Here is a 25,844-nt window from a genome sequence, read left to right on the forward strand (position 1 = left end):
CCGCACTGTAGTGTGTATTATTCTGCATTGTGTGGGGTGGTCTCGGGGTGCAGGGTCCTGTATATGCCGCACTGTAGTGTGTATTATTCTGCGTTGTGTGGGGTGGTCTCGGGGTGCAGGGTCCTGTATATGCCGCACTGTAGTGTGTATTATTCTGCATTGTGTCGGGTGGTCCCGGGGTGCAGGGTCCTATATATACCGCACACTGGTGTGTATTATTCTGCGTTGTGTGGGGTGGTCCCGGGGTGCAGGGTCCTATATATACCGCACACTGGTGTGTATTATTCTGCGTTGTGTGGGGTGGTCCCGGGGTGCAGGGTCCTGTATATGCTGCACTGTAGTGTGTATTATTCTGCGTTGTGTGGGGTGGTCCCGGGGTGCAGGGTCCTGTATATGCCGCACTGTAGTGTGTATTATTCTGAGTTGTGTCGGGTGGTCTCGGGGTGCAGGGTCCTGTATATGCCGCACTGTAGTGTGTATTATTCTGCGTTGTGTGGGGTGGTCCCGGGGTGCAGGGTCCTGTATATGCCGCACTGTAGTGTGTATTATTCTGCGTTGTGTGAGGTGGTCTCGGGGTGCAGGGTCCTGTATATGCCGCACTGTAGTGTGTATTATTCTGCGTTGTGTGGGGTGGTCTCGGGGTGCAGGGTCCTGTATATGCCACACTGTAGTGTGTATTATTCTGCATTGTGTCGGGTGGTCCCGGGGTGCAGGGTCCTGTATATGCCGCACTGTAGTGTGTATTCTGCGTTGTGTGGGGTGGTCCCGGGGTGCAGGGTCCTGTATATGCCGCACTGTGGTGTGTATTATTCTGCATTGTGTGGGGTGGTCTCGGGGTGCAGGGTCCTGTATATGCCTCACTGTGGTGTGTATTATTCTGCGTTGTGTGGGGTGGTCCCGGGGTGCAGGGTCCTGTATATGCCGCACTGTAGTGTGTATTATTCTCCGTTGTGTGGGGTGGTCCCGGGGTGCAGGGTCCTGTATATGCCGCACTGTAGTGTGTATTATTCTGCGTTGTGTGGGGTGGTCTCGGGGTGCAGGGTCCTGTATATACCGTACTGTAGTGTGTATTATTCTGCATTGTGTCCTGTATATGCCGCACTGTAGTGTGTATTATTCTGCGTTGTGTCGGGTGGTCTCGGGGTGCAGGGTCCTGTATATGCCGCACTGTAGTGTGTATTATTCTGCGTTGTGTGGGGTGGTCCCGGGGTGCAGGGTCCTGTATATGCCGCACATTAGTGTGTATTATTCTGCGTTGTGTGGGGTGGTCTCGGGGTGCAGGGTCCTGTATATGCTGCACTGTAGTGTGTATTATTCTGCGTTGTGTGAGGTGGTCCCGGGGTGCAGGGTCCTGTATATGCCACACTGTAGTGTGTATTATTCTGCGTTGTGTCGGGTGGTCTCGGGGTGCAGGGTCCTGTATATGCCGCACTGTAGTGTGTATTATTCTGCGTTGTGTGGGGTGGTCCCGGGGTGCAGGGTCCTGTATATGCCGCACTGTAGTGTGTATTATTCTGCGTTGTGTGGGGTGGTCCCAGGGTGCAGGGTCCTGTATATGCCGCACTGTGGTGTGTATTATTCTGCGTTGTGTGGGGTGGTCCCGGGGTGCAGGGTCCTGTATATGCCGCACTGTGGTGTGTATTATTCTGCGTTGTGTGGGGTGGTCTCGGGGTGCAGGGTCCTGTATATGCCGCACTGTAGTGTGTATTATTCTGCGTTGTGTGGGGTGGTCCCAGGGTGCAGGGTCCTGTATATGCCGCACTGTAGTGTGTATTATTCTGGGTTGTGTCGGGTGGTCTCGGGGTGCAGGGTCCTTTATATGCCGCACTGTAGTGTGTATTATTCTGCGTTGTGTGGGGTGGTCTCGGGGTGCAGGGTCCTGTATATGCTGCACTGTAGTGTGTATTATTCTGCGTTGTGTTGGGTGGTCTCGGGGTGCAGGGTCCTGTATATGCCGCACTGTAGTGTGTATTATTCTGCGTTGTGTCGGGTGGTCTCGGGGTGCAGGGTCCTGTATATGCCGCACTGTAGTGTGTATTATTCTGCGTTGTGTGGGGTGGTCCCGGGGTGCAGGGTCCTGTATATACCGCACTGTAGTGTGTATTATTCTGCGTTGTGTGGGGTGGTCTCGGGGTGCAGGGTCCTGTATATGCCGCACTGTAGTGTGTACTATTCTGGGTTGTGTCGGGTGGTCTCGGGGTGCAGGGTCCTGTATATGCCGCACTGTGGTGTGTATTATTCTGCGTTGTGTGGGGTGGTCCCGGGGTGCAGGGTCCTGTATATGCTGCACTGTGGTGTGTATTATTCTGCGTTGTGTGGGGTGGTCCCGGGGTTCAGGGTCCTGTATATGCTGCACTGTGGTGTGTATTATTCTGCGTTGTGTGGGGTGGTCTCGGGGTGCAGGGTCCTGTATATGCCGCACTGTAGTGTGTATTATTCTGCATTGTGTGGGGTGGTCTCGGGGTGCAGGGTCCTGTATATGCCGCACTGTAGTGTGTATTATTCTGCGTTGTGTGGGGTGGTCTCGGGGTGCAGGGTCCTGTATATGCCGCACTGTAGTGTGTATTATTCTGCATTGTGTCGGGTGGTCCCGGGGTGCAGGGTCCTATATATACCGCACACTGGTGTGTATTATTCTGCGTTGTGTGGGGTGGTCCCGGGGTGCAGGGTCCTGTATATGCCACACTGTAGTGTGTATTATTCTGCGTTGTGTGGGGTGGTCCCGGGGTGCAGGGTCCTGTATATGCCACACTGTAGTGTGTATTATTCTGCGTTGTGTGGGGTGGTCCCGGGGTGCAGGGTCCTGTATATACCGTACTGTAGTGTGTATTATTCTGCATTGTGTCCTGTATATGCCGCACTGTAGTGTGTATTATTCTGCGTTGTGTCGGGTGGTCTCGGGGTGCAGGGTCCTGTATATGCCGCACTGTAGTGTGTATTATTCTGCGTTGTGTGGGGTGGTCTCGGGGTGCAGGGTCCTGTATATGCCGCACTGTAGTGTGTATTATTCTGCGTTGTGTGGGGTGGTCCCGGGGTGCAGGGTCCTGTATATGCCGCACTGTAGTGTGTATTATTCTGCATTGTGTGAGGTGGTCTCGGGGTGCAGGGTCCTGTATATGCCGCACTGTAGTGTGTATTATTCTGCGTTGTGTGGGGTGGTCTCGGGGTGCAGGGTCCTGTATATGCCGCACTGTAGTGTGTATTATTCTGCATTGTGTCGGGTGGTCCCGGGGTGCAGGGTCCTGTATATGCCACACTGTAGTGTGTATTATTCTGCATTGTGTCGGGTGGTCCCGGGGTGCAGGGTCCTGTATATGCCGCACTGTAGTGTGTATTATTCTGCGTTGTGTGGGGTGGTCTCGGGGTGCAGGGTCCTGTATATGCCGCACTGTAGTGTGTATTATTCTGCATTGTGTGGGGTGGTCTCGGGGTGCAGGGTCCTGTATATGCCGCACTGTAGTGTGTATTATTCTGCGTTGTGTGGGGTGGTCTCGGGGTGCAGGGTCCTGTATATGCCGCACTGTAGTGTGTATTATTCTGCGTTGTGTGGGGTGGTCTCGGGGTGCAGGGTCCTGTATATGCCACACTGTAGTGTGTATTATTCTGCGTTGTTTGGGGTGGTCCCGGGGTGCAGGGTCCTGTATATGCCGCACTGTAGTGTGTATTATTCTGCGTTGTGTGGGGTGGTCTCGGGGTGCAGGGTCCTGTATATGCTGCACTGTGGTGTGTATTATTCTGCGTTGTGTGGGGTGGTCTCGGGGTGCAGGGTCCTGTATATGCCGCACTGTAGTGTGTATTATTCTGCGTTGTGTGGGGTGGTCCCGGGGTGCAGGGTCCTGTATATGCCGCACTGTGGTGTGTATTATTCTGCGTTGTGTGGGGTGGTCCCGGGGTGCAGGGTCCTGTATATGCTGCACTGTAGTGTGTATTATTCTGCGTTGTGTGGGGTGGTCTCGGGGTGCAGGGTCCTGTATATGCCGCACTGTAGTGTGTATTATTCTGCGTTGTGTGGGGTGGTCTCAGGGTGCAGGGTCCTGTATATACCGCACTGTGGTGTGTATTATTCTGCGTTGTGTGGGGTGGTCTCGGGGTGCAGGGTCCTGTATATACTGCACTGTGGTGTGTATTATTCTGCGTTGTGTGGGGTGGTCTCGGGGTGCAGGGTCCTGTATATACTGCACTGTGGTGTGTATTATTCTGCGTTGTGTGGGGTGGTCTCGGGGTGCAGGGTCCTGTATATGCCGCACTGTAGTGTGTATTATTCTGCGTTGTGTGGGGTGGTCTCGGGGTGCAGGGTCCTGTATATACTGCACTGTGGTGTGTATTATTCTGCGTTGTGTGGGGTGGTCCCGGGGTGCAGGGTCCTGTATATACCGCACTGTAGTGTGTATTATTCTGCGTTGTGTGGGGTGGTCTCGGGGTGCAGGGTCCTGTATATGCTGCACTGTAGTGTGTATTATTCTGCATTGTGTGGGGTGGTCTCGGGGTGCGGGGTCCTGTATATGCCGCACTGTGGTGTGTATTATTCTGCGTTGTGTGGGGTGGTCCCGGGGTGCAGGGTCCTGTATATACCGCACTGTAGTGTGTATTATTCTGCATTGTGTGGGGTGGTCTCGGGGTGCAGGGTCCTGTATATGCCGCACTGTAGTGTGTATTATTCTGCATTGTGAGGTCACATAGCGGATGTTATTAGTAATGATGTCGTCCTCTCTCCCTCCAGCTCCTCCGATCTCCATCGCTGTGATCGCTGCAGACACCCCGGCGCAATTCAGCCGCTACCAGGCGCAAAACTTCACTCTGGTGTGCATCGTATGCGGAGGAAAGCCAGCACCGCAGGTCAGTGCCCCCGACACATCACATGGGGGGACAGACACCGGGGGGAGGGTGCTGTGCCCCCGACACATCACATGAGGGGACGGACACCGGGGGGAGGGTCCTGTGCCCCCTACACATCACAAGGGGGACGGACACCGGGGGGAGGGTGCTGTGCCCACGACACATCACATGGGGGACGGACACCGGGGGGAGGGTGCTGTGCCCCCGACACATCACATGGGGGGACGGACACCGGGGGGAGGGTGCTGTGCCCCCGACACATCACATGGGGAGACGGACACCGGGGGGAGTGTGCTGTGCCCCCGACACATCACATGGGGAGACGGACACCGGGGGGAGTGTGCTGTGCCCCCGACACATCACATGGGGAGACGGACACCGGGGGGAGTGTGCTGTGCCCACGACACATCACATGGGGAGACGGACACCGGGGGGAGGGTGCTGTGCCCCCGACACATCACATGAGGGGACAGACACCGGGGGGAGGGTGCTGTGCCCACGACACATCACATGGGGAGACGGACACCGGGGGGAGTGTGCTGTGCCCACGACACATCACATGGGGGACGGACACCGGGGGGAGGGTGCTGTGCCCCCGACACATCACATGGGGGGACGGACACCGGGGGGAGGGTGCTGTGCCCCCGACACATCACATGGGGAGACGGACACCGGGGGGGAGTGTGCTGTGCCCCCGACACATCACATGGGGGGATGGACACCGGGGGGAGGGTGCTGTGCCCCCGGCACATCACATGGGGGACGGACACCGGGGAGGAGGGACCTTTGCCCCCGACACATCACATGGGGGACGGACACCGGGGGGAGGGACCTTTGCCCCCGACACATCACATGGGGGACGGACACCGGGGGGAGGGACCTTTGCCCCCGACACATCACATGGGGGGACGGACACCGGAGGGAGGGACCTTTGCCCCCGACACATCACATGGGGGACGGACACCGGGGAGGAGGGACCTTTGCCCCCGACACATCACATGGGGGACGGACACCGGGGGGAGAGACCTGTGCCCCCTACACATCACATGGGGGGATGGACACCGGGGGGAGGGTGCTGTGCCCCCGACACATCACATGGGGGACGGACACCGGGGAGGAGGGACCTTTGCCCCCGACACATCACATGGGGGACGGACACCGGGGGGAGGGACCTTTGCCCCCGACACATCACATGGGGGGACGGACACCGGAGGGAGGGACCTTTGCCCCCGACACATCACATGGGGGACGGACACCGGGGGGAGAGACCTGTGCCCCCTACACATCACATGGGGGATGGACACCGGGGGGAGGGTGCTGTGCCCCCGACACATCACATGGGGGGACGGACACCGGGGGGGAGGGACCTGTGCCCCCGACACATCACATGGGGGACGGACACCGGGGGGAGGGACCTGTGCCCCCTACACATCACATGGGGGACGGACACTGGGGGGAGGGACCTGTGCCCCTGACACATCACATGGGGGACGGACACCGGGGGGAGGGACCTTTGCCCCCGACACATCACATGGGGGGACGGACACCGGAGGGAGGGACCTTTGCCCCCGACACATCACATGGGGGACGGACACCGGGGGGAGAGACCTGTGCCCCCTACACATCACATGGGGGATGGACACCGGGGGGAGGGTGCTGTGCCCCCGACACATCACATGGGGGGACGGACACTGGGGGGGAGGGACCTGTGCCCCCGACACATCACATGGGGGACGGACACTGGGGGGAGGGACCTGTGCCCCTGACACATCACATGGGGGACGGACACCGGGGGAGGGATCCTCCGATCTCCATCGCTGTGATCGCTGCAGACACCCCGGCGCAATTCAGCCGCTACCAGGCGCAAAACTTCACTCTGGTGTGCATCGTATGCGGAGGAAAGCCAGCACCGCAGGTCAGTGCCCCCGATACATCACATGGGGGACGGACACCGGGGGGAGGGCGCTGTGCCCCCTACACATCACATGGGGGACGGACACCGGGGGAGGGTGCTGTGCCCCCTACACATCACATGGGGGACGGACACTGGGGGGGAGGGACCTGTGCCCCCCTACACATCACATGGGGGACGGACACCGGGGGGAGGGCGCTGTGCCCCCTACACATCACATGGGGGACGGACACTGGGGGGGAGGGACCTGTGCCCCCTACACATCACATGGGGGACGGACACTGGGGGGGAGGGACCTGTGCCCCCTACACATCACATGGGGGACGGACACCGGGTGGAGGGCGCTGTGCCCCCTACACATCACATGGGGGACGGACACCGGGTGGAGGGCGCTGTGCCCCCTACACATCACATGGGGGACGGACACCGGGGGGAGGGACCTGTGCCCCCGACACATCACATGGGAGGGACGGACACTGGGGGGAGGGTCCTGTGTAGGGGGCATAGGACCCTTCCCCCGGTGTCACGGTCAGTGCTGAGCACTAAAATAATCAGAAGACCCCATTGTTTACTTCCCAGTTGCAGTGGTGATTTGCCCCATAGATAATGAGTGAGGACCCCAGAGAGGATCTACCCTGATCCTGCAGCAGTTAGGCCGGAGAGGGGATCTGCCCTGATCCTGCAGCAGTTAGGCCGGAGAGAGGATCTACCCTGATCCTGCAGCAGTTAGGCCGGAGAGAGGATCTGCCCTGATCCTGCAGCAGTTAGGCCGGAGAGAGGATCTACCCTGATCCTGCAGCAGTTAGGCCGGAGAGAGGATCTACCCTGATCCTGCAGCAGTTAGGCCGGAGAGAGGATCTACCCTGATCCTGCAGCAGTTAGGCCGGAGAGAGGATCTGCCCTGATCCTGCAGCAGTTAGGCCGGAGAGAGGATCTACCCTGATCCTGCAGCAGTTAGGCCGGAGAGAGGATCTACCCTGATCCTGCAGCAGTTAGGCCAGAAAGGGGATCTGCCCTGATCCTGCAGCAGTTAGGCCGGAGAGAGGATCTGCCCTGATCCTGCAGCAGTTAGGCCGGAGAGAGGATCTACCCTGATCCTGCAGCAGTTAGGCCGGAGAGAGGATCTGCCCTGATCCTGCAGCAGTTAGGCCGGAGAGAGGATCTGCCCTGATCCTGCAGCAGTTAGGCCGGAGAGAGGATCTGCCCTGATCCTGCAGCAGTTAGGCCGGAGAGAGGATCTGCCCTGATCCTGCAGCAGTTAGGCCAGAGAGGGGATCTGCCCTGATCCTGCAGCAGTTAGGCCAGAGAGAGGATCTGCCCTGATCCTGCAGCAGTTAGGCCGGAGAGAGGATCTGCCCTGATCCTGCAGCAGTTAGGCCAGAGAGGGGATCTGCCCTGATCCTGCAGCAGTTAGGCCGGAGAGAGGATCTGCCCTGATCCTGCAGCAGTTAGGCCAGAGAGGGGATCTGCCCTGATCCTGCAGCAGTTAGGCCAGAGAGAGGATCTGCCCTGATCCTGCAGCAGTTAGGCCGGAGAGAGGATCTGCCCTGATCCTGCAGCAGTTAGGCCAGAGAGGGGATCTGCCCTGATCCTGCAGCAGTTAGGCCGGAGAGAGGATCTGCCCTGATCCTGCAGCAGTTAGGCCAGAGAGAGGATCTGCCCTGATCCTGCAGCAGTTAGGCCGGAGAGAGGATCTGCCCTGATCCTGCAGCAGTTAGGCCAGAGAGGGGATCTGCCCTGATCCTGCAGCAGTTAGGCCGGAGAGAGGATCTGCCCTGATCCTGCAGCAGTTAGGCCAGAGAGGGGATCTGCCCTGATCCTGCAGCAGTTAGGCCGGAGAGGGGATCTGCCCTGATCCTGCAGCAGTTAGGCCGGAGAGAGGATCTGCCCTGATCCTGCAGCAGTTAGGCCAGAGAGAGGATCTGCCCTGATCCTGCTGCAGTTAGGCCAGAGAGGGGATCTGCCCTGATCCTGCAGCAGTTAGGCCAGAGAGGGGATCTGCCCTGATCCTGCAGCAGTTAGGCCAGAGAGAGGATCTGCCCTGATCCTGCAGCAGTTAGGCCAGAGAGAGGATCTGCCCTGATCCTGCAGCAGTTAGGCCAGAGAGAGGATCTGCCCTGATCCTGCAGCAGTTAGGCCGGAGAGGTGCCGGATTATCAGATATTTTGGACCAGTGACCGGCCTATAGGGAGGAGAATGTCCGGATTATCGGACGCTCTGCATTATCGGGGGCCGTGTCTCCGCCGCTCTCGGGGCCATTAGCTGCGTTGTGGGGATTGATTCTCTGCTTTGAAATTTGCTTTTGCTGAAATGAAAGGAATTAATTAATCCGTCCATTGTACACTTTGGGTCGCTAAAAGCTCTACCCCCAGCGAGCAACGTGTGCGGGCGGCATTCACGCTGGTGTATGCTGCAGACTATCACACCCATCATTTATTCGTGGTGGTATCCGGGTATACGGCGCAGGCCATCACACCCATCATCCCTATATGCCAGTATTAGGGTATATATATGACGGTATCAGGCTATACACTGCAGACCATCACACCCATTATCCACATATATCACACCCATCATTCATATATTGCCAGTATTAGGGGGTATACAGTGCAAACCGTCACACCCATCATCCATATATGCTGGTATTAGTCTGCACCGTATACCCTATCACACCCATCATTCATATATTGCCAGTATTAGGGGGTATACAGTGCAAACTGTCACACCCATCATCCATATATGCTGGTATTAGTCTGCACCGTATACCCTATCACACCCATCATTCATATATTGCCAGTATTAGGGGGTATACAGTGCAAACTGACACACCCATCATCCATATATGCTGGTATTAGTCTGCACCGTATACCCTATCACACCCATCATCCATATATGCCGGTATCAGGGGTAATACAGTGCAGACTATTACACCCATCATCCATATATGTCGGTACCAGGGCATACGGTAGAGATTGTCACACCCATCATCCATTTATGCTGGTATACAGTGCAGACTATCACACCCATCATTCATATATGTCGGTATCAGGTGGAGACCATCACGCCCATCATTCATTTATGCCAGTATCAGCGGATACGGTGCAGACTATCACTCCCATCATCCATGTATGCCGCTATCAGGGGGTATACAGTACAGACTATCACTCCCATCATCCATGTATGACGGTATCCGGTGCAGACCATCACACCGATCATTCATTTATGCCAGTATCAGGAGGTATACAGTGCAGACTATCACTCCCATCATCCATGTATGCCGCAATCAGGGGGTATACGGTGCAGACTATCACTCCCATCATCCATATATGCCGGTATTAGTGTATGCGGTGCAGACTATCACGCCCATCATCCATGTATGCCGCAATCAGGGGGTATACGGTGCAGAGTATCACTCCCATCATCGATGTATGCTGGTATCAGGGGGTATACAGTGCAGACTATCACTCCCATCATCCATGTATGGCGGTATCTGGGTATACGGTGCAGACTATCACTCCCATCATCCATGTATGCTGGTATCAGGGGGTATACAGTGCAGACTATCACTCCCATCATCCATGTATGGTGGTATACGGTGCAGACTATCACGCCCATCATCCATGTATGCCGCAATCAGGGGGTATACGGTGCAGAGTATCACTCCCATCATCCAAGTATGCCGGTATCAGGGTATACAGTGCAGAGTGTCACGCCCATCATCCATGTATGCCGGTATTAGTGTATGCGGTGCAGACTATCACTCCCATCATCCATGCTCTGCACTGTAGCCGGCGTGCTCGGCCTGTTATTGCCATGCGGGGGGTGCGCTCGGCTCCCGTCAGCGGAGATTTCCGCCTCTGCTCCGCGCTTGTTGTGATGAGTATTTTCACAAAGTCGACACTTCTAGATAAAACGAGAGCAGCAGAAATGAGCAAACATCATTATGAGTTCTTGTTCCGTCCGCTCGTTGCCTTTCACGGCGGTGACAATCCCGGCAGCCGCCTCCTATTGACGGAATCGACCCGCTAAATTAATACATCTTAATGTGCTTTGTAGATTGGTATCGAGCCCGGCGTGGCTGCTTTTATCCTCGCTCCTTTCAGCGCCGCTCACGAGCTTTTCCAATCACGGCATCTCTTGTTTTGCGCTGCTCAGCCTCTCTCCTGCCTATTATTCATCCTCCGGAATGGGAATGCATAATTTGGTCTCTTGCCCCCTCTGCGGCGCCACGTGACGGATGCACAGCGATGGTAAAACGCTATTTAGAGAGGAAAGGGAAGAAAAAGCGCCACATTGAAGCCGCCTCTGACTTACCGAGTCATTTAGATAAAAAACTGCTATTTCACGTTAAACGCTATTATTCGGCCGCCATTAAACCCTTGTGAAAGCCGCGTGCTCCCGCAACAACACCCGTTATTAGCGGCCCTAATAGCACCTACATAACACTCTCCGCAGAGGGAAGAGCGGCTTTCTGCTGGTTAATTGGCGCGGAGTCTCGTTGGATGGATGGCGAGAGATTAACGCGTTTGTGTACACAATGGACGCGCGTCTTATTATTACACCCAGCGATGTCTTAACCAGCGGCTCTAAACCTCATTATGGTCTGGACGTCAGCCCATTGTTCTGGGTTTAATTTGTCTATTTCCAGTTTTATGCAGATAGACCCCCTTGTAGAATGAGAAGATCTGAAGATCTCTGCTTGCTGTCAGTAAATGTAAACCATTGTAGTTTACATTCAGAGCCTAAAAATCCCACCGTAAGCAGCGTGGACTCCAGACATCCGTGGCAGCAACGGAAATTGCAGAACTACAAATTCCTGGAGAACAGAAGACATCACAGATAGTGATGGGCGAGTGTGCTTGCCACTACTCAGGTCTCCATTGGGCTTTTCGGGCGCAACTCTAGTACGGAGTATAATGTAAGTCAATGGAAAACGCAAGCATTCTAAAACTCCATTGCTCAATCAAGTAACAAGCAGTGGCGAGCACAGTCTCTTATCATTAGTCCCAGAAGATTGGAGAAGGGCAAATGTTGTCCCGATCTTCAAAAAAGGTGAGAAGAAATGAGCCACACCTCTATGCCAGGAAAGATCTTTGAACAAATGATTAAATAGCATGTATATAAGTACCTGGATAAGAATAAACGAATTAACCAGAGCCAGCATGGGTTTGTAGCAAACAAGACATGCCAGACTAATCCAATTTCCTTCTATGATGGAATCACTGACTGGGTGGATCAGAGAAAAGCAGTAGATATAGTAAATCTCGACTTCAGCACAGCATTTCAAGTCATACTATCCTTATTAAAAAATTATAAAGTATGGGATTGACAAGGCTATGGTCAGAACTGGCTCAGTGATCAGACTCAGAGGGGTAATAAATGGGTGCACATCCAATGGAAGAGCGTTCTAAGTGAGGGACCACAAAGCTCTGTCTTGGTCCAAGTGTTGTTCAACGTCTTCATAAATGAACTAGATAAGGGAACTGTAGGTAAACTAATCAAAGTTACAGACAATGCAAAACTAGGAGGGATAGCAAACACTAGAGAAGACAGAGAAAGGCTATGTGCGCACGTTGCGTATAGTTCACTGCAGAAATTTCTGCAGCGATCTGAAGAGCACATGTGCGCTTTAAATCGTTGCAGAAATGTCCGTAGTGAGCGCCGATTCCATGCGCTCTGCCTGCAGCTCCTGCCATAGACAGAGCAGGAGCTGCCGGCAAAGCGCACGGAAGAAGTGACATGTCACTTCTTAGAACGCAGCGCTTCGGCAGTAGCCGAAGCGCTGCGCTCTAAAACGCCACGTGCACACGGCCCCTGCACAATCTCCATAGACTGTGCAGGGGACGCAGGACGCATGCAGTTACGCTGCGCTACAAAGCGCAGCGTAACTGCATGTATTTGCGCAACGTGCGCACATAGCCAAAGGATTCAAAAGGATTTAAATAAGCTGGAACAATGGGCAGTGACTAATGGAATGGTATTGTAATACTATTGTATGAACTGAGGATTTCGATTGCGTTAGGGCAATGACAACCAGAGACGGCTTCTTGGTGCAAAGAAGTTTTATAATATGCCACCAACAATATGTACACAGAACAGAACATAAACACGGTATATACCTGCCAGATTCGGAGCAAAGGGGAATTCCCAGGACCGTGCACCGGACTCCCCCAGGGAGACCACCAGGTGCGAACCCCTATACAGGGGCTGTCTGGCGATCACCCCAGAAGGCCTAAATGCGCAGCAGCCGGGACACAAAAGGGCAATAGGTTATAGTCCAAAAATTTCCGTACTGGATGTGGAACACGGGTCCTAGGGTGGATATATACTGGAAGGGACCGGGCACAAACGCCAACCAGAGACGGCAGACAGAGTCCGGGACCAGCGAGGGCACAGCTCGATGAGACCAGGTGGAGTCCAGGGCCGGTGTCAGGTGATTCACCAGGATCCAAAATAGCAACCAGGAAATGAGAGCAGCGGAGCAGGAGTAGACAGGAAGCAGTATACTCAAGCAACTAGACTAAGCTTAGGGGCGGGCTTTTAAACAGATGAACAGGAAGTACGGCAACAGAACAGAAAACTCCATGTTAACAAAGGGCAAGATCCTTCAAAAGCAAACTGTAAATCCCAGAACTCTGACAGGTATTTATCAGGGAGAAAGGCAAAATTCTACATCTGGGCAAGAAAAACAAAAATAACACCTATAGAACGGGAGTAATAGAACTAAGCAACAGCACGTGTGAAAAAGACTTGGGGATATTAATAGACACAGACTGCACAGGAGTCACCAGAGTGATGCAGCAGCAAAAAAAGGCAAACACAGTCCTGGGATGTATAAGAGAAGCAGAGAGTCCAGATCACAAGAAGTAAGTATTCCCCCTCTACTCCTCTGGGGTCAGACCTCATCTGGAATACTGGGTCCACTTCTGGGCACCACATTTAAAAAAAAAAAAAAAAAAAGACATCAACAAACTGGAGCAAGTTTAGAGAACAGCCAGTAGGATGGTGAGCGGACTGCAAGCTATGTCCTACGAGGAACAGTTACAGGATCTGGGCATGTTAAGCTGGCAAAAAAAGAAGACTGAGAGGAGACTACAAATATCTGAAGAGCTGTCACATTGTGGAGGGATCATCAATCTCATTTGCACATGGAAGAACAAGAAGAAATGGAATGAAGCTGAACGGGAGAAGACACTGATTAGAAAACACTCAAAATCCTGAACACATGCACAGCAATAGAAATGAACGGGAAGAGTCTTTCAAGCGTTTGATTTTTTTATGTGTTTCCAGGAGCGGACGCGCTGTAATATACAACTTCTGTGTGCACATACCCCAAGGCTTGTGGCTAGAGGGTGACTGTGGCCATGACACCTGCTGTGTGGTCAGATTGCTTAGTGCAGGTGAAGGGGCTTCCATCACGACGTGCACGAGACCCCGACAAGCGAGTCACAACTAGATGGAATTTGTGCTCCTTCTCGCGGTCGCAGTATGTTGCAGGCTCTCATTCACATGGATTATGTGGAGGAGATGTAGATTCATCTGTGCACGAGCGACTGAAGTGTCCATGTAGCTGCAGCCCTAGGATCAGAGGATTGCTGGGAATGAGGGATTTTGCACACCTTTCCCCTATCTGATATCGGACCCATTCTAATAATAGGTTATTAGACAAAGGGATTTTTGAGGACTAGTGATGGGTGGACCCGGACTGTAAAAGTCCAGATCCACGCGGTTTCAAATGTACCCGAGTGCCGGACCCGGGCCCAGGATTCCAGATATTGAGCCGGCTCTTAGGAAATTGAAAAAAAAAAAAAAAAAAGGAAAAATGAAGAAAATTAAAAATGAAGCAAGCGCTTCATACATACAGAGTCCCCGTTGTGACTGTACGCAGCTCCCGCGGGCTCTCCTTCCCTTCTTGGCCACTCATCATTGCTCATCCATATCCGCCCACCGGTCGTCCTGGCGTCTCTGATTGGTTGCAGTCAGACGCACCCCCAGCCTATGTAACAGTGTCTGACTGCAACCAATCACAGGCACTGTCTGTGGGTCAGTATTGCGATGCAAAAATAAATAGATAAAACAATTGGTGTAGGGTCCCCCCATATTATGATACCCAGCACAGATAAAGCCATGGCTACAGGCTGCAGCCCCCAGCCGTGCGTTTATCTTGGCTGTGAATCAAAATAGGAGGAACCACATGCGGCTTTTTTTTTTCTTAAATAATTTAAATAGTTTTTAAAAATGGCGTGCGGTGCCCCCCAATTTTGATATCCAGCCATGATAAAACCCAACAGCTGGGGGCTGGTATTCTCAGCCTGGGGGATCCCAATAACGATGGAACTCCCCAGGGTAAGAATAGCAGCCTATAGCTGCCCTGAAATTGTCACATCCATTAGATGCAGCAATCCCGGCGCTTTACCCGGCTCTTCCCGATTGTTCTGGTGCGATTGCAATCGGGGTAATAAGGGGTTAAATGAGTGAGTGTTTAGTTGAGTGCATGGAGAAGTAATATCCACTAGGAAGATCCAAGATATGGAGGGGTCATCGCCTGCCCCATACACATTGCTATGACACTGATTGGCAGCCTCCATCCAGCTCCGCTTACACCGGACCCTCGCATGCAGCTCATCCATTAGGTTTCATAGGCAATTTGCTTCCTCTGTATTAAACCCTGGACATTTCAGGTCTTCTCATCACATGATTGCTAACCTGCAAGTCAAAATCATCAGAAAGGTGTCAATAAGTGAAATGCAAGGAGTGGTCTGAATAGCATGAACGGCGGCCCCTCTGAGATCTGAGCATCGATGGTGGGACATAACCAGCAGAGGTCAGGGTGAAGGTTCAGAGGAAGCTGAGTAATGATCAGCAGGTGCAGTCACCAGCTTCCGCCATCATCCTCTCTACGCCTCTTGTTTTCTGTCGGATCTTCCAGCGGTGCCACCTTTTATACGAGTGTCCAGGGTAAATCATCTCACGTGCTGTTGGTAAGAAGAAATCTTGTGTAAATCTTATGCATACCCAAGATGCCAAAACTTACAGCGAAAAACCAGATTATCAGGAAATTACTGCAGGAAGCCTGAGGGTGAAGAAGTGCTTCAAGAAACAGGAGGAGCTGCAGGAAAGAGGAGTTTCAAGAAACAGGAGGAGCTGCAGGAAAGAAGCGGAGATGCAGGAAAGAAAAAGCTGGATGAAAAGGGAGGGGCTACAGGAGAGAGGCGGAGCTGCAGGGAAAGAGGAGCAGCTTCAAAAAGGAGTTTCAAGAAACAGGAGGAGCTGCAGGAAAGAAAAAGCTGCAAGAAAAGGGAGGAGCTGCAGGAAAAAGGAGCAACTTCAAAAAGGCGTTTCAAGAAACAGGAGGAGCTGCAGGAAAGGGGAGGAGCCACAGGGAAAAGGAGGAGCTTCAGGAAAAAGGAGGAGCCTGGATGTCTGATTTTAAGGAATGGTCTCATCAGAGACCTCTTCTTTCAAAATAAAGGGGCTTTGGGGACATCAGCTGATCGTCCTGGATCCCAGATTAGTCTACCACAATAAGTTTTACCCAGCCGATCATCTGTTTTACATGGCAGCAGTTCAGGTGAAGGATGGCGGAATAGAACCAGAATCTACCCTCTGGGTATGGAGACCATACCTATAAGATGACCTTACTTTCTAAAAGACATATAGACTACAAGTAGGGGGACATTACTACAAGATGGTGACCAGGATGGGTGACTTTACTACAAGATGGTGACCAGGATGGGTGACTTTACTACAAGATGGTGACCAGGATGGGTGACTTTACTACAAGATGATGACCAGGATGGGGGACATTACTACAAGATGGTGACCAGGATGGGGGACATTACTACAAGATGGTGACCAGGATGGGGGACATTACTACAAGAAGGTGACCAGGATGGGGGACATTACTACAAGAAGGTGACCAGTATGGGGGACATTACTACAAAAAGGGGATCATAATGGGGGACATTACTACAAGAAGGGAACCATGATGGGGGGACATTACTACAAGAAGGGGACCAGGATGGGGGACATTACTACAAGAAGAAGAAGACTATTATGGGGGACATTACTACAAGAAGGTGACCACAATGGGGGACATTACTACAAGATAGGAAACAGGAAGGGGGACAATAATACAGGATGGGGACAAGGATGAGGCATTCCTACAAGTGGGCAAGGATGGGCAGATTACTACACAAAGAGGACCGTGATAGGCCATTGCTATAACATAAGTACCAGGATGGGGCAGATTAATATAAGATGTTGGCCCAAATCACTATATGGTGCTAATTGTAAGACAATATTACGTATAAGAAGAGGATAAAATGTAAAAAATAATGTAAAAAAATTCAAAATAACTTCTTCTTACCACTAAAAATGCTTTTTTATATATAAAGTTATAAAAAAAAAGTTTAGGTTTGTTATCTCCAGATCGGCAACGACCCAGCTATAAACCCATACCATATCCCATACGATGAATGACATTTCACATTTTTGAATAATACATGAGCAAAAAAAATGTTCTAAAAAAGTAATCAATGTTGAATAGAAAATAAAATATGTCACCTCAAATGTGACTTTGCCGAGTTTGAGACCCCTGCTTTAGACCTACACGAGGAGGTGACAGCCCCCTCCCATTATCACTGCCATTACATACAGAAAGCATCATATAAAACCGGAACTTTTTTTGTGGACTTCTCCTTTAAGACTACCCCATTACTGCTGGAATGACAGGAGTGAGACCCCTGTAAATAGCTGCAGATGCCTCACCTAGAATGTGGGGAGTCGATGGAGACTTGTGTCAGACGGCCACTTTGGTGCAGATGTCCGCACACGCCGCTCGTCAGCAATGGCAGACGTGATAGGAGCCGCACACGGATCCCCCGTCTCTGACAGCGGGGGACTACTCAGCTCATCCTCCGCTCACACCCAAAGCAGCCGCTCACTGGGGGAACAGAGCCGATGACCATCCATGTAAAGGAGACAAAATGTCTACGCCTTTGTGACCGGGTCTTTGCTGTTCAGAGGCTGGTCCTGGAAAAGCTGGGTGACTCTGGCACAGAGGAGGGTCGTCCATGTCATTTGGGTTTCTGAGCAGTCAATATTCCCGCTCCTCTGTGGCCCCCAATGCGGCAGGTGTTTAGCATTACAGTATTATTAGACTTCTGCCCCCATGGACAGATTGCTGCGCGCCCGGCCATACTGGCTGTCACCCAGCTTTCCCCGCACCGGACAGACCTGTAGATTATTAGGAAGGATTGTAGAAGACTTCTCAGTGTTGTATTTTGCTTTATCTTCCAGGTGTATTTCAAGAGGGATGGCGAGCAGATCGAGGTGATCACCATGCTGGATCCCCCGCCCGCTGCCGCTGGACTCATGAATACCCGGGGATCCAGGAACCTTCTGAACCGAGACTCGGACGACACGAAAATGCAAAAATCCCTTTTACTGTTGGACACTGAGGAACGGGGATCTAACGCTTTCACAGAAAACCCTTTCCGGTCCCGCACATCTGACCAAGGACCTATGTTAAGTCCCGTGACGGAGGCCATTCCAGAGACAGTGGTCAGCCTGGAGTTCCCCCGCTGGGTCCACAGTACAGATCCCACTTATTTCTTCCACCAAATGCATCTTCCAATGAGTGACGGGACCGTGGAGGTGCGAGCCATGCTCACCTGGACCCTAAACCCACAGGTGGACAACGAGGCCCTCTTTAGCTGTGAGGTGAAGCACCCGGCCCTCACCATGCCCATGCAGGCCGAAGTCACGTTAGGTGAGAACTACTTGGATTTTGTTTAAATAGCATTTTTTGGGGGGTCCATTGTTGTCTTCATGCTGGGATCGGAATAGCGCCCCCTGCTGATGTGCGCCGTACACACCATGAACAGTAAGGCGAGGATAGCCCTGTGTCTGCAGTCCTGACATGTTACCCTCTGGCCATTCTAGCCTAAAAATATGCCAACACTGCTCTCCAAGCCCCGGCAAAGGCCCGCTGGCTCGTCTTGTTGCTTATGTTGTACCTGGCTGCCATTAACCGGTACAATATTACCCTACACCCCGGCAGCATGCGGCTGCCCCCCTGTAATGATGACATCACTATATACCAGGAGCGTGCGGCTGCCCCCCATAGTGGTGATGGAGTCACTATATACCAGGAGCGTGCGGCTGCCCCCCATAGTGGTGATGGAGTCACTATATACCAGGAGCGTGCGGCTGCCCCCCATAGTGGTGATGGAGTCACTATACATCAGGAGTGTGCAGCTGCCCCCCATAGTGATGACGTCACTATATACCAGGAGCGTGCGGCTGCCCCCCATAGTGATGACGTCACTATATATCAGGAGCGTGCGGCTGCCCCCTGTAATGATGATGTCACTATATACCACAGGATAATGACACTGACACGTGGTACAGGATAATGACACTGACACTGGGGGTACAGGATAATGACACTGACACTCGGGGTACAGATTAATGACACTGGGGGTACAGGATAATGACACTGACACTGGGGGTACAGGATAATGACACTGGGGGTACAGGATAATGACACTGGGGGTACAGGATAATGACAATGGCACTCAGGGTACAGATTAATGACACTGACACTGGGGGTACAGGATAATGACACTGACACTGGGGGTACAGGATAATGACACTGGGGTACAGGATAATGACACTGGGGGTACAGATTAATGACACTGACACTGGGGGTACAGGATAATGACACTGACACTCGGGGTACAGATTAATGACACTGACACTGGGGGTACAGGATAATGACACTGACACTGGGGGTACAGGATAATGCCACTGGGGTACAGGATAATGACACTGGGGGTACAGATTAATGACACTGACACTGGGGGTACAGGATAATGACACTGACACTGGGGGTACAGGATAATGACACTGGGGTACAGGATAATGACACTGGGGGTACAGATTAATGACACTGACACTGGGGGTACAGGATAATGACACTGACACTCGGGGTACAGGATAATGACACTGACACTGGGGGTACAGATTAATGACACTGACACTGGGGGTACAGGATAATGACACTGGGGTACAGGATAATGACACTGACACTGGGGGTACAGGATAAGGATAATCACACTGACACTGGGGGTACAGGATAATGACCCTGACACTGGGGGTACAGGATAATGACCCTGACACTGGGGGTACAGGATAATGACACTGACACTGGGGGTACAGGATAATGACACTGACACTGGGGGTACAGGATAATGACACTGACACTGGGGGTACAGGATAATGACCCTGACACTGGGGGTACAGGATAATGACACTGACACTGGGGGTACAGGATAATGACACTGACACTGGGGGTACAGGATAATGACCCTGACACTGGGGGTACAGGATAATGACACTGACACTGGGGGTACAGGATAATGACACTGACACTGGGGGTACAGGATAATGACACTGGGGTACAGGATAATGACACTGGGGTTACAGGATAATGACGCTGACACTGGGGTACAGGATAATGACACTGGGGGTACAGGATAATGACACTGGGGGTACAGGATAATGACGCTGACACTGGGGTACAGGATAATGACACTGGGGGTACAGGATAATGACGCTGACACTGGGGGTACAGGATAATGACACTGGGGGTACAGGATAATGACACTGACACTGGGGGTACAGGATAATGACACTGGGGGTACAGGATAATGACACTGACACTGGGGGTACAGGATAATGACATTCGGGGTGCAGGATAATGACACTCGGGGTGCAGGTCTCTGACTCGCTAGCAGCACAGTCGCGCGCGCTCTGCATTACGGCAGTGCAGTAAGGTGAGACTATCTCTGAGCACAGACGCTCGGATTCTATTTTCACCTTCTCCGTTTCCATTAATTTTGCGCAGATTGTAATATATTAATATCGGAGGCTTCTGAAGCGGCAGAAAATGAGAATTAGGTGACGCATTGTTATCATATTGAGAGTAAATCTATAACTGGCGGAGAGCAGCGATGATTATTCCTTGTAATTGTAACATTTAATGCGTGTCGGGCGGCCGGGACGTGTGGACAGACAATGAGTGCCGCCATTACAGGGTAACCTTTAGAAATCTGCTATTAAATGACAAGATAGCGATGAACTCTCAATTAGCCGGAGCCGGGACGAGGCCTGCGCGGTGGAGACGCCGCCATCTTCCACTGGAATCTACTGGCGGGAACATTGGCCTCACTCATGCCCCTTCATTATGTGTTTTTATGGCACAGGCTCACTTTACAGCACTGCTGTCCGTGTCCTTCAGATGACACCCACAGATGTGCTGGCGGTTTTATATCCTCGCAGATGTGCTGGCGGTTTTATATCCTCGCAGATGTGCTGGGATAAAAGCGAGCAGCGCCGGGATCATGGCAATTCCCTGTAATGCACACAGGGACCACAGGGGACGCGTGTCCGGCTCACAGGGGACGCGTGTCCGGCTCACAGGGGATGCGTGTCCGGCTCACAGGGGACGCGTGTCCGGCTCACAGGGGACGCGTGTCCGGCTCACAGGGGACGCGTGTCCGGCTCACAGGGGACGGGCTCAGCCGAAACCGCAGCAAAAATCTCTACGGTCACCAATATCACAAGGGACTGCGCAGGTTGATATCAGGACAGGAGGGATTTTTGCTGCTGATTTGGCTCACAGAGGATTGTCTGGATACATTGTGGCAGTGTGGACGGTGATGGGGTAGCGGCTGTGCGGTGTAATGGATCCTCCAGCTTCTACCCTATACTGTCAGTGGTCGCTCTCCGGGGTGCTGGGTGCAGGGCGTCCTGTGCGCCGGGCCCGCCAGCAGTGAGGTTGCATTAGGTAATGATGCATTTTTATGGTTCCTGTGTTCGCTGGCATCCCCTCCTCTCGGCCGTCCTTGATAGAAATTTCCCGATTGTAACGAGGTTTGTATGCAGATGAGGCGGCGCTCGCCTTCATTTACAAACCATTAAGGTTAATGCTCTTCTTGTTTAAAGAACGAGGGGAATTAATCCAGTTCTTTCCAGAAGAGCTGCGGTGCCGTCCCGGTAGCATCGACTCTCCAGAAGATCTGTGGTGCCGTCCCGGTAGCATCGGCTCTCCAGAAGATCTGCGGTGCCGTCCCAGTAGCATCGGCTCTCCAGAAGATCTGCGGTGCCGTCCCAGTAGCATCGGCTCTCCAGAAGATCTGCGGTGCCGTCCCAGTAGCATCGGCTCTCCAGAAGATCTGCGGTGCCGTCCCAGTAGCATCGGCTCTCCAGAAGATCTGCGGTGTCGTCCCAGTAGCATCGGCTCTCCAGAAGATCTGCGGTGCCGTCCCAGTAGCATCGGCTCTCCAAAAGATCTGCGGTGCCGTCCCAGTAGCATCGGCTCTCCAGAAGATCTGCGGTGCCGTCCCAGTAGCATCGGCTCTCCAGAAGAGCTGCGGTGCCGTCCCAGCAGCATCGGCTCTCCAGAAGAGCTGCGGTGCCGTCCCAGCAGCATCGGCTCTCCAGAAGAGCTGCGGTGCCGTCCCAGTAGCATCGGCTCTCCAGAAGATCTGCGGTGCCGTCCCAGTAGCATCGGCTCTCCAGAAGATCTGCGGTGCCGTCCCAGCAGCATCGGCTCTCCAGAAGATCTGCGGTGCCGTCCCAGCAGCATCGGCTCTCCAGAAGATCTGCGGTGCCGTCCCAGCAGCATCGGCTCTCCAGAAGATCTGCGGTGCCGTCCCAGCAGCATCGGCTCTCCAGAAGATCTGCGGTGCCGTCCCAGCAGCATCGGCTCTCCAGAAGATCTGCGGTGCCGTCCCAGCAGCATCGGCTCTCCAGAAGATCTGCGGTGCCGTCCCAGTAGCATCGGCTCTCCAGAAGATCTGCGGTGCCGTCCCAGTAGCATCGGCTCTCCAGAAGATCTGCGGTGCCGTCCCAGTAGCATCGGCTCTCCAGAAGATCTGCGGTGCCGTCCCAGCAGCATCGGCTCTCCAGAAGATCTGCGGTGCCGTCCCAGCAGCATCGGCTCTCCAGAAGATCTGCGGTGCCGTCCCAGCAGCATCGGCTCTCCAGAAGATCTGCGGTGCCGTCCCAGCAGCATCGGCTCTCCAGAAGATCTGCGGTGCCGTCCCAGCAGCATCGGCTCTCCAGAAGATCTGCGGTGCCGTCCCAGCAGCATCGGCTCTCCAGAAGATCTGCGGTGCCGTCCCAGCAGCATCGGCTCTCCAGAAGATCTGCGGTGCCGTCCCAGCAGCATCGGCTCTCCAGAAGATCTGCGGTGCCGTCCCAGCAGCATCGGCTCTCCAGAAGATCTGCGGTGCCGTCCCAGTAGCATCGGCTCTCCAGAAGATCTGCGGTGCCGTCCCAGTAGCATCGGTTCTCCAGAAGATCTGCGGTGCCGTCCCAGTAGCATCGGCTCTCCAGAAGATCTGCGGTGCCGTCTCGGCAGCATCGGTTCTTCAGCCGCAGAGCGGGACTGTGCAGGGACTGTGATCTGACTTTCATACTCTGACCCCATTTCATCATTTCTATAGTTATGTGACCTTTTTTTAGTTTTCTTGTATTAGTTTCAGATTTTTAGGCAAAATTCATCATAATGGAGGATGTGGGTTGATAAATGTTGTGGGGTTTTTTTTGCGTTGCGCTGACATGTCACATATTGGTCTGCAATAGCGGGAAAATAAAACCAGACACATCTGAGCTTCACAGAACAATTCTGCAGCATTTCCAAAAAGTCGCAATTGATGAATTTGGATACAGAAAACCGCAAACAAAACCCCCAACTATCCACTGCCGAAAAACAGGCGCGAAGAATCGGGGATCGGCATTCTGGAGATCTCTGCTTGCTTCTAGGGAGTGAGAACGTTCCTGTTTGCTCTCGGAGGCTGATTTTACCTGCACTGACACATTGTAACAGAACAGTCAGGACGGAGGCTGCGTTCACACCGGTGTGATGGCCCGAATAGTGTCACCCAATAACTGACTCTCGGTGGACGCCGGATTAACCCATTACCGTCTAGTAAAGATGATCCATCAGACGGATTATAAGTGATAGAAGGGTCTGTGACGGCCCTAATTAGTCGGTCTCCGGCTTTGCTCCGCGGTGCGCGCCCTGTCACCATGTCCCGGCAGTCGCCTGTAATCCGCCGTCACTTTGTGCTGTCACCGCGCCGCTTTTTTCCGTTTGACTCAACCGCAGACAATCCCTTAATTGCCGGAGTTAGTTTTTCGGCCGTCTCCCGGACAGAATGTGAGGCCTTTCTACCTGCAGACAGCTTGACGCTGAGCCGCCCGCTGATGTAAATGCATGCAGACATTATTTAGGGCAGAAAACGCCAAATCCCGCTTCCTGACACGCTGTCATTATCCTGCAGCGGAGGAGGGGCGGCTGCTGACATTTTTCGGGATGTGCAGGGGTCAGGCCCGGCTTTCTTCTTTCGGGAGGATGAATCTGTGTCTCTTGGAGGTGACACAAGGACATCTGCCATCGGGAAGGTGACGCTTTGCCCCCGCTGCCACCGCCTTCCCGTCAGGCACAAATAATTCATCAGCGCAGTTAGGCAGCTGAACACAGCCATGTTTGATGAAATATTTAAGGCTTCTCCTTAGCAAGGAAGGGTCTGTTTAACAAAATGACGGCGCGTGATTTGTGAAAGGAGAGAGCACAAAGGCCGCTCACTCAGCAAAGCTAAAGAAGCCGCTAGAAAAGATGTCTGACCGCGGTGAAGAAGATGAGGAGTGAAAGGAGAGGAGCACAGCAGTGCCGGATGATGACAGCGGGGGGGTCTGCGTCCAGCCCTATAAGCAGCCTGACAGGTGAGCTGCTGACGGATCACCGCGGTCACCGGCAAGGACGGGAATAACTCAGCCAGTCCGGTCAGGAGCCTGGCAATCCGCCTGTGCATGACTATAGGGCCCGGGTGTGATTACCACCTCTACACATACCCTGGCTGGTCCCTGATGGCACAGCAGCCATATTGTTTCACTTATCCACACGACATATCGCGACCATGCTTCATAGTCCGTGTTATGGCACCAACTCCCCCGACTGCAGATCCTCCGACCCGGACTATAGAGCTGAAGACGACGGTCACACCAGGAGGTGCTGCCACAAGAGGGACCATGTGGTTGTGTGAATAAGTCCCCGGTTGTGTCCCTAGAAGCCTCCTATTCTGGAGGTACACACGCTCCATCAGGGCATGCTGGGGGTTGTAGTATCCGAACACCGAACTTTAACCTTACAGTTATGGGATGGGGCGGGGGGGGGCTGTAAAATAAAGAATATAGTTAATAATAAACATTGTCATTATAATTACCACTCCCGCGACTCGTCCTGCAGACTCTGTCTCCTGCCGTCTCTGCTTCCGTGTCCGATCATTGCTGTGCCCCCGAGTAACCAGCACCTTCCATTATGTCATTGCCATGTGACCAGTCTGCTGTGAATGCTGTACAGACATTGGCTTACAGACTGGTCACATGGCTATGACATCATGGAAGGTCCTGTAACCCATGAGGTAACAACATTCACACCAGACTGGTCACATGGCTATGACATCATGGAAGGTCCTGTAAATCAGATGTAGCAGAGCTGAAGTTGCCCGCCTTTGGACTACGTCGAAGGGTTTTTTTGGATAATAAAGAGTCCTAAATGTTTTCTGTTTTATTTCTAATAAAGTATTTTTTCTCTGTGTTGTTGTTTTATTTTACTGTTAAAATAACAACTGTCACAGAGTGGGCGTCTGTGATTGGATGCTGGAGTAACCTGAATCCAGCCCATACATTCTAGCATCTATAATGTATGGGCAGATTCCAGGTTACTCCCAACAGCCAATCCCAGAGACGTGATAATCAGACCTGGTGATCAGACGCAGTGACCAGGCGCGGTGATCAGACGCAGTGACCAGGCGCGGTGATGAGACTCAGTGACCAGGCGCGGTGATCAGACGCAGTGACCAGGCGCGGTGATCAGACACAGTGACCAGGCGCGGTGATCAGACGCAGTGACCAGGCGCGGTGATCAGACACAGTGACCAGGCGCGGTTATCAGATGTGGTGATCAGGCGCGGTGATCAAATGCAGTGACCAGGCGCGGTGATCAGACGCAGTGACCAGG

General features: G+C 53.1%; 1 protein-coding gene across 1 annotated transcript in view; it reads left to right on the forward strand.

Moving 5' to 3' along the window:
• IGSF21 (immunoglobin superfamily member 21) overlaps window positions 1–18,547 on the forward strand; it is a 472,741-nt gene extending 454,194 nt beyond the window's left edge. Inside the window, exons 5-6 of the mRNA XM_075328499.1 lie at window positions 4,721–4,836; window positions 18,050–18,547. Of these exons, the coding sequence (XP_075184614.1) occupies window positions 4,721–4,836; window positions 18,050–18,547 (614 nt within the window). The remainder of the gene's footprint in view (window positions 1–4,720; window positions 4,837–18,049) is intronic.
• Window positions 18,548–25,844: the final 7,297 nt, after the last annotated feature.

This window comes from Anomaloglossus baeobatrachus, chromosome 11, assembly GCF_048569485.1.
Source record: "Anomaloglossus baeobatrachus isolate aAnoBae1 chromosome 11, aAnoBae1.hap1, whole genome shotgun sequence".
Lineage (NCBI taxonomy): Eukaryota > Metazoa > Chordata > Amphibia > Anura > Aromobatidae > Anomaloglossus > Anomaloglossus baeobatrachus.